The sequence below is a fragment of the Arachis hypogaea genome, chromosome 16, assembly GCF_003086295.3.
Source record: "Arachis hypogaea cultivar Tifrunner chromosome 16, arahy.Tifrunner.gnm2.J5K5, whole genome shotgun sequence".
NCBI classification, from domain to species: Eukaryota; Viridiplantae; Streptophyta; class Magnoliopsida; order Fabales; family Fabaceae; genus Arachis; species Arachis hypogaea.
The window spans coordinates 129,295,752-129,305,439 of NC_092051.1; the positions used below are offsets into that span (position 1 = coordinate 129,295,752).

General features: G+C 35.9%; 1 protein-coding gene across 1 annotated transcript; it reads right to left on the bottom strand.

Annotated features, from left to right (window-relative positions):
* Positions 1–3,954: 3,954 nt before the first annotated feature.
* Positions 3,955–9,139, bottom strand: LOC112757521 (zinc finger BED domain-containing protein RICESLEEPER 2-like). The gene is made up of 4 exons (XM_072220680.1): positions 7,089–9,139; positions 6,331–6,484; positions 4,230–4,382; positions 3,955–3,966 (listed from the first exon to the last, which is right to left on the bottom strand). Exons 1-4 carry the CDS (start codon positions 9,137–9,139, stop codon positions 3,955–3,957), a joined length of 2,370 nt encoding a protein of 789 aa, XP_072076781.1.
* Positions 9,140–9,688: the final 549 nt, after the last annotated feature.

The window sequence follows — 9,688 nt, forward strand, 5'->3', positions numbered from 1 at the left end:
TTAAAATCATCCTCCCATGCGTTCAACAAATTTTTTGGACACTTTTACCCCTGAAGTCTTTAACGCTTTGTTTCATTCTCGCGGGTTGGATTCAGTGTCTCATTTACATTACACACTTGAAAACTGATCTTTCACCTTCAATGATGCCCTAATAGAGGTTCAAAGTCACTTGAGGAGTATCGTTACTACATTTGGACTGCGTTGGCAAGAGTGTGGAAGGAGGTCATTCTGCTGTTGTCTTCTCGAATCAGGTATGTATGCACCATTGGTTTCGGTTTTGTGGATTTTGAACGTAATAATGTGTAATGGATTCCGTTAGTTTCCAAGAACTGCTAGGGTTTGATTTAAAATTTTTTGTTTTTCGTTTTAGGGGATGGGAAGCTTTAATTTGAGTGTCTACCATGGGGTCGATTTGGATATGACAATGGGACATTGCGGTATATAGGGGGACAAAAGATATTGATTGAAGATGTTGAGAGTGATTGCTGGTCTGTATTTGAGGCATATGCAGAGGTAAGACAATTTGGATACACAAAGGAAAATATATCAACTTTGTGGTATAAGGATCCAACAACTGAATGGTTAGAGAAGGATCTGAAGTTATTTGCTGCTGACAAAGATGCACTTGAAATGTGTAGAATAACGGAGCTAAGGAGTCATGTTGAGATGTTTGTGGTGCATAAGGTTGAGGATGCTGAAGAATTTCTTGAAGTAGGGTATATTGATATTGGAGGCAAAATAGAGGAAAATCCTAGGAATTAGTTGGTGGTTTATGACGTTGAACAAGGTCAACAGGTGGAAAATGATAATGTGGAACAAGTTAATGAAGGAGATAACTTGAACCCAGATGTGGCGACTGAAAATGCACGAGTTGAATTGAACAGTGATGATGACATCGATGATAAGGAGTTTATTCTGTCTGATCTTGAGGTTGACAGTGCTGATGATGTTCATTTTACAGATAGTGAAGAGGAGTATGATGATGAGAGTGGGTTTGAGAAACTTACAAGTGCTAAGGATGGTGATCGGGTTGATAAGGGCAAAGGGGTTGTGAATGGTGATTTTAGTGATGAGGAAGGCTTCAATAGTGAGGAGGTGGATTTGGATTATGAAGTTGGTGGTGGTCCAAACAAGGAGGACAGACATGAGGATGATAACTATGAAGCTATTCGGTATCCAATTCATAAAGATGTTAAAGAGATGACGAGTTATAAATGGGAGGTTGGAACTGTATATGCTTCAAGAGAGGAATTCAAAGACACTGTCACAGCATATGAAGTGCAAACAAGAAGGGGGGATCAGGTATGCCAAGCTTGACTTGGTTAGATTGAGGACTGTTTGTCAGCCGGGTTGTCCCTTTGGTTATATACTGCAAAGATGAGTGAGGAAGAGACTTGGCAGCTTAGGTCTATGAACCTTAAGCATACTTGTGGCCAGTCACATAAGGTTGGGATAATGCATACTGCGTGGCTGAGTAGAGCTTTTAAGAAGAAGGTAGAACATAACCCAAAGGTCAAGATAAAAGAACTAGTGAACAAGGATCAAAAGAAGTGGAATCTGACTGTGACAACGTCAATGACAGCTAGGTCAAGACAAGCTGCATTGGATGAGATACAAGAAACTTACCAGAAGTAGTATAAGAAAACCGTTGACTACTACTCGGAGTTGGTATGGGCTAATCCAGGATCAACCGTGACGCTCAAGGTACAGAGGTCCCCTGATTTCGAGATTGAGGAACAACATGCTTTGTTGAACAACTTCTACATATTTCAAAGAATATACGTGTGTCTAGCTTCTTGCAAAAAGAGCTTTCTGCAGTATAGGAGGTTTATTGGTTTGGATGGCTGCTTTCTGAAGACACCTCAAGGGGGGGGGCAGCTGTTGACCGCGATAGGTTGGGACCCTAATGATCAAATGCTTCCAATCGCGTATGCCATTGTCGAGTCAGAGACTAAGGACACCTGGAAGTGGTTTCTCCAGCGGCTAATTGATGATTTTGGAGCTGAGACAATTGGTAGATCAACCTTCATGTCTGATCAGCAGAAGGTAAACAAGTATTGTGTTAGCTTCTATTTATTAAATCATTGAATTCTGGTTAATAACATTGTTCTAACACAACTATTTACCTCCTTTGATAGGGTCTGCTGCCCGCTTTTGACGAAGTCATCCTTGGTGTAGACCACAGGTTTTGTGTTTGCCATCTGTATATCAACTTCAGAAAAAAGTTTCCTGGACTACACTTAAAGCAATTGATGTGGAGGTGTGCAAAGGCTACACACTGGAAGGAGTGGAAGAGAGAGATGGCAGTCATTCAAAATATCAATGTGGAGGCTCATAGGCATCTGAATGCCATTCCTCCTAGATTTTGGAGCATGTCCAGGTTTAACTTTCATTCTAAATGCGACACTCTTGTAAACAATATGTTTGAAAGCTTTAATGGTGCAATAGTAGAGTTTAGAGAAAAGCCTATTATTATTATGTTGGAAGAAATTAAGGTTTATTTGATGAGTAGATGTGTTGTTAATAGAAAAAGAGCTCAAAAGTTTAATGGTACAATTTTACCTCGAATTAGGAAGAAGGTAGAGAGGAGGGGTAGGTCAGCTGGTGAGTGGAGGCCTTATTAGTCTGCTGCACAGACATATGAGGTTGTAAATGGGTTAAACAAATATGCTGTTGATTTATCTTCTCATGAGTGTTCTTGTAGGAAATGGCAGCTCAATGGCATTCCATGCACACATGCCATCAGCTGCATCAATTTTAAGGGTCTTGATATGGATGCATATGTTGATTATTGCTAGTGAAGAAGAGGAAGAGAGGACCTGATGAAGCTGAGGATAAAAGCCATTCTTACTTGTCTAGGAGGGGAAAGATTCAGAGGTGCTCAAATTGTGGTGAATCAGGCCATAAGAAGGGAGGATGCAAGAAGCCACCCCTCCTTGTAAGTGTAGTTACAATATGTATGTTAGGGTTTTATGTGAATGGTTCATTAAAAGTATTTTTTTATGTGTTTCAGGTCCAACCACCTAAGCAACCTACTGTGAAGAAAATCAAGGGAGGGAGGAAGAGTTCATCTGCAACTCCCACAACCAGGGATAAGGCATCATCACATCCTGCTGTCCAATCTGCTACTAGAGGGAGGAAGAGGTCCAATAGACAACAAAATTCATCATCACAGCCCCAATCAACCACCACCATATCACCCACTACAAGGTCTAACTCATCCCAGCCCAAGTCCCAGCTCACACCATCATCTTCTAGGCCCAACACACCAGCAGCAGCTACTCTTCACCGAAGGCCCAAGATGAAGCCCATCATAAGCTCCACACAACAACCACCAATACCCAAGGAGCAGGCTGTATCCAACTCAAGCTAATCAGTCAGGACTGTCTCATTCAGTCACAACATTGCACTTCATGTATCTCTAAGAAAGTTGAGGCTCATGGCAAAACTTCCACCAAGAGCTTGGAGAAAACTTTAAAAATTTGTGATTATTTGAGATGTTGTTATGTTATTAATGTAGTGCTGAGTTGAGTACACTCAATGTTTGTGAGACTTTATTCTGTCTGGAACTTATGTTTGTGAGACTGTATTTTGTCTTGGAACTTATGCTTGTTGTTCTTTAGATAGCAATAGAGTTGCTATAGGTATGTGACTGAAGTTTCCATCTTTTGTTGTTGTTTCGTTTTAACTAGACAATATTTTGCTCTGAGTCCATCTGTCAACTAATGAATATGATGGTGACTGAAGGTTCTATCTTTTGTTGTTATTTAGATATGCTTATTAATGAATTTGACATAGTTGTGTTTTAATATATGTGCTTGTGGTGCTCTCTGATGTTAGTTCATGTAACCAAGTTTGTTTACATAATTTTTCAATATCAATTTTAGGCTACCCAGATCCAGTTTCATTACCGATTTCTTGTCAAATTACAGATACAAAAATTCACTCACATAATTAATCACCAACCTACAAAACCAAACTCATTAACACAGACTCTGTCCAGTCACAGCATCAGATTTTCATTAACACAATACAACTCAAATTACAAAACTCAATTTCATTCAGGTGCAGGTACAATTTCATTAAACCATAAACACATCCTAACTAAAAACGCCCTATTTTTTCCCCTGATTTCATCAAGCATATTTCAGAGGCATCACACAAGGTAGCCCCTGCTTCTGATTCAACCAAATCTGCAACTAGAAAAAAAAACAACCAATCCAACCAACCATGCCCCACAATGCAGTAATCTTCAACTTCCACTCAATGTCCCTCACTTTTGCTTTTAGGGCTACAACTTTCCTCTTCAACCTTCCAACCTGTGGATCTTCACTTTCAGCTTCTGAGTCTGCCCAACGGAAGAACTGACCCTCTTCTTTAATCTACAGGATCCCACCATAGTCAGTCATCAGAAACAAAATATTACCATCCATCAAGAACAAAAATTAAAAAAAACGTACCTCATAGTAGACACAGTCCCAAAATCGCTGTCCAAAGTTGTTCTTCTCGAAATTTGTAGCACGGGTCTCTCACCATACCTACAGAGAAGCTCCCTCTTCTGTGCAGACGATTGACTACGAGACGACCTTGAGCTCTCCGAAGCCATGGCTCCACCGCAACTTCTAAAACCTAGCAAACACTCAATTATTTTGGTTGGAGGTGAGATTTTGATTTAATCCCACCCTCTCCAACCAATTATAAAAAAAAATTAATTTTTTAATCATTAAAGGCATCAACTACCGGTAACAACCTAAAGGGTAAAAGTGTCTGAAAATTTTGTTTAATGAAAGGATGGATGATTTTAAAGTGTTTCTTAGCGTTGAGGATGATTTTAATAACAAAAAAAGATAGGGGACGAATTTGATTTTTGCCCCAAACTTCAAGGACGAAAAAAAATACTTAACCCAAAATTTTATTATGTTAAGACCTCTTCTTAACTTTCTAAAAATAAGAATATTTTTGTTAAGAACAAAGCTCTACATTCAAGCAAAATTTTTATCCAAGTTGTTATAACAACTTTTCAAATCACGCACTCCTTCTCCGTTTCTTTCTCCTTCTCCTTCTCCTTCTCCTCCTCCTCGTATTTCTTCTTCTTCTTTCAAATTCGTGTAGGTTCTTCTTCTCCTCCTCCTTCTTCTTCTTCCAACGAAGCACACACAGACTTCTTCTTCCAAATTTGCACACGCAAGTTTTTCTTCTTTCCTTCTTCTTCTCCTTCTCTTTCTTCTCCTCCTCTTAGAGATTATTAATTCAATTCAATTCAGAACACCTGCGTCCATTCAATTCAATTCATAATGAACCGAACATGTTATTAAGGTGAAACAATTGTATAGTACTAAATGAATAGAACATTATCCATTATATAAAATCAAATTCAAAACACCTCTCTGTATAATGAACCGAATACGTTATTAAGGTGAAATAATTGTATAGTACTAAATGAACGGAACATTATCCATTATATAAAATCAAATTCAAAACACCTGTGTCTACAATTTAGAGATTATCAATTCAATTCAATTCATAATGAACCGAACATGTTATTAAGGTGAAACAATTGTATACTACTAAATGAATGGAACATTATCCATTATATAAAATCAAATTCAAAATAGCTTTCTGCATAATGAACCGAACATGTTATTAAGGTGAAACAATTGTATAGTACTAAATGAACGGAACATTATCCATTATATAAAATCAAATTCAAAACAACTGTGTCTACAATTTAGAGATTATCAATTCAATTCAATTCAATTCAGAACACCTGCGTCCATTCAATTCAATTCAATTTAGCAATTGCATTCCATTCAATTCGATTGAAAAAATAATCTATTAGCAAAAATGTTGGTGTTATTGGTGATGACGATAACGAAAGAGGAGAAGAAGAAGAAGAAGAGAAGGAGGAGGAGAAGCAGAAGAAGAATCTGCGTGCGCGAAGAAGAAGAAGGAGGAGGAGGAGGAGGAGAAGGTATGCGTGAATTTGAAAGAAGAAGAAGATGACGTATGCGTGTATTTGAAAGAAGAAGAAGAAGAAGAAGAAGAAGCGCAGGGGAGAACAAGAAGAAGAAGAAGCGCGGGAGGATGAGAAGAAGAAAAAGTACGTGTAATGACGCTCTTTAAATGAGAGTAGTTTTTGTTGGTGTTAAACTTATTTGGATGAAAAAATAGTTAGATGTGTAGCAATTTTTGTTTATTAAATTTAAGATTCTCAATGTAATAAAAATTTTTTAGAAATTAAAGTATCCGACACAAAATTTTTTAGAGATCTATTTGTGTATATACTCTAGTTTATATTAAGTAAAGTATATCGCACTTAGGGGTGGAAACAGGCCAGGCCAGGCCAGGCTTTAGTCTTAACAGGCCAGGCCTGTAATAGAGTATATTGGCCTTAGCCTGGCCTGTAGCCTGATATAGGCTTTTTAATGAGTATTGAGCCTGGCCTGTTGTTAAATCTGGCTTGGCCTGAAGCCTGTTAATAGGCCTGTTTTTTTTTTTTTTTAATAATAATTAAATTTAAGATATAATTTAATTTTTAAAATTATAAAATATAAAATAATAAATTTATGAATAATAGTGATACAAAATAAAGACAAAATATCAATAAATAACTACTATTAATTAAAAAAAGATAATATATATAAATATATTCCCACTTGACTACTTCCAAAATATGTAACATATCAAAATAAAAGAGTTCATCAATATCAAGAGTTGTAACAAACCAACTAAACATAACATCAAATAAAAGCTAATAACTATTTAAATCAAAATACAGTAAAGGAAATGTTGGCCAATTAATCGATTAACCCTCTAAGCTTGCAAGTGATTTAATCTTCATGTTCCAACACCTTGAAAAAAAAAGCAAACATACACATATCATTAGATTTTTAAATAATATAAATGCAACAAATACTTAGTCATATATCATGAAAATTCAACTTTATTGTTCTAACTACTCACATCATACCAATATCAATGTTTTCACATTTAAAAAGAGAAAATATTTTCTATAACATAGATACTTAGTCAAAAAGAGAAATATTAGAAAGTTGATTTTTACCTTTGGTTTTTTCTTCAAACCATACTTGTTTCGAAGCCAATCTCCTCCACAAATGAGAGCTTCAATGGACTCTTGATTTAGTCGAGAACGATATTCATCAATAACTCTTCCTCCAGCACTAAATGAAGACTCTGAAGCCACGGTTGAGACAGGAATTGCTAGTATGTCCGCTGCCATTTTAGATAAAACCTTGAATTTCAAGCTATTATTTTTCCACCACTCCAAAACACTAAAAGACTTAGAATTGCCTTCAGTAATGTAAGCACTCTCATCAAGATAAACTTCTAATTCTGATTTTGTTGGATGAATGGCTTCTTTTTCTCGAACCATATTCAACATTTCATCAATTCCACTAATTTCAGAACTAACCACGTTAGAAGAAGCAACTAGACTATTAGTGTTAACTCCACTTATTATTGTCTCATCATGACACTTTTCAGCATATTCATCATACATTTCTTGCAATGTATTCTTCACTTTTTCAACATTTTCAGCAGCCACATGTTCAGGTTTGTAAATTAAAGGAAAACAGAATTTAATAACATGTAATTTGCACCTAGGATCCAAAACACAAGCAAGAGACATTACCATATTGCATTCTCCCCAATATTTGTCAAACTTTTCTTTCATTGAGGTTGCCATTTCTCTCATGAAGGAATCTCTATCTTCAATAGCATCATCAATTACTTGTTTCACTCTCCAAACTTCAGGAAGGTACAAGTTTGCAGTAGGATACTCACTACCAGAAATGACATGAGTAGCAAGATTAAAAACTTTTAAAAGTTTGCAAATCTTCTCAACTTTCCTCCAATCCTCTGATGATGGTTCGTAATTGTAGTGAGGTTCTCTTTCCTTATACACAGGAAACACAGATTTAAACTTCAAAGCCACAGATAACATGTTGTAAGTAGAATTCCATCTTGTGGGACAATCAATGATGAGTTTTTTCTCCTTCAAACGCTTGTTTTCAGCAATCTCAACAAATGTTTTAAATCTTGAATCATTAAAATTGACATACTTGACACTCTCACGAACTTTATGAATAATATCTTTAATTTTACCTAGCCCATCTTGTACCAACAAATTCAGAATGTGTGCACAGTACCTAACATGAAACAAACTACCACCAACAGGTAATGAGTTGTTATCTGAAATAGTATCCTTAAGAGCCCTTAGACATGAATCATTATAGGAAGCATTGTCAACAGATACTGAGAAGACTTTGTTTTCAATTCCCCAAGTCTTCAAACACTTGAAAATAGCATCCGCAACATCAATGCCACGTCTAGGAGCAGGTACCTGAACAAAACTCAAAATCCTTTTTTGAAGATTCCATCCTGCATCAATAAAGTGACCTGTGATAACCATATATTCAACAATTTGATGGCTTGATCTCCACATGTCAGTTGTCAAACTTATCTTTCTAACACCTTGTAACAAAGCCTTCAGTTGTTTCTTTTCAGCCTCATATATTGCCAAGCAATCACTTCGAGCAGTTTTGCGAGAAATTTTATGAAATTCAGAATTGGCATATTGGAAGCCCCACATCCAAACTTCATCCTCAACAATGCTGAAAGGATGCTCATGAATCATAATTGCTGTAGCAATTATTTGTCTCATCTTCTCTTGAGAATATCTTGCACCTGGTGTCACAAAGGGATTAACACTTGAATTGGAAGGTTGAAATGGAATCAATGGTTGCTTCTTTTGTGCAACAACATGCAATCTCCTTTGTAAGCAACTACTAGAATGCCTCCATAAATGTGAAGTACTTGCTCCTTTTCCAGCGTAAGAAAACACTGATTTGCAATACTTGCAAATAGCTTTTGTACCTTCAGAACTTTCAACTTGATCAAAATCGTCCCAAATTGGTGAAGTCTTCTTCCTTTTTTTTGTAACAATAGTTTCATTACTACCATTTTCATCAGTGACTGGTTGATTTGTAATAGTTGTTGTGTGTGTTGGTGCAATGTCAGTATCTGTTGTTGCCATTGTTGGTACTGACGGATTAATTTCTTCCCCATTTAAAGAAATAGAATTTGCCAATGGATTACTTGGAGTTACATATTCAGCCATTTCTAAAGCTTATTGTAATACCTAAACAAAAATTAACAGACAACATTATCTCATGATTTTTTTTTGCTTTCATCATATCAATGGCATAAAGTAAGAATCTTTTAACGAAAAAAAGATAAAATTTTATGTTCAGAAAAGTAGAAGTAATATCACAACACAAACAAAAAAATCAAACTTAAAAGAAGATCTTTGACAGAATAAAATCCTAATTGATGAAAAATAATTAACATTATAACAATAAATATAAAAATAATAAAATAAAAAATAATGACATGAGAAAGAAGAAGAAGTGCTTACAGTCAAAAGAAGAGAAGATGAAGAGGATGATAGATTGGTAGCTGGTAGCTGGTAGGAGCGTGTAAAGTGGAGAAGAGAAAAGAAAATGACCGTGTTAATGTGTATTTCTTTATTAGTGTGGAGGGAAAGATTTTAGAATTATTTTATTTGATTGACTTTTGATATTCCAACATCAAAGATTAAAGATATTAAGAAAATAAAAATACACATATATAATTAAAGAGACAAATGGCTGAGTGGGTAAAGGTATTT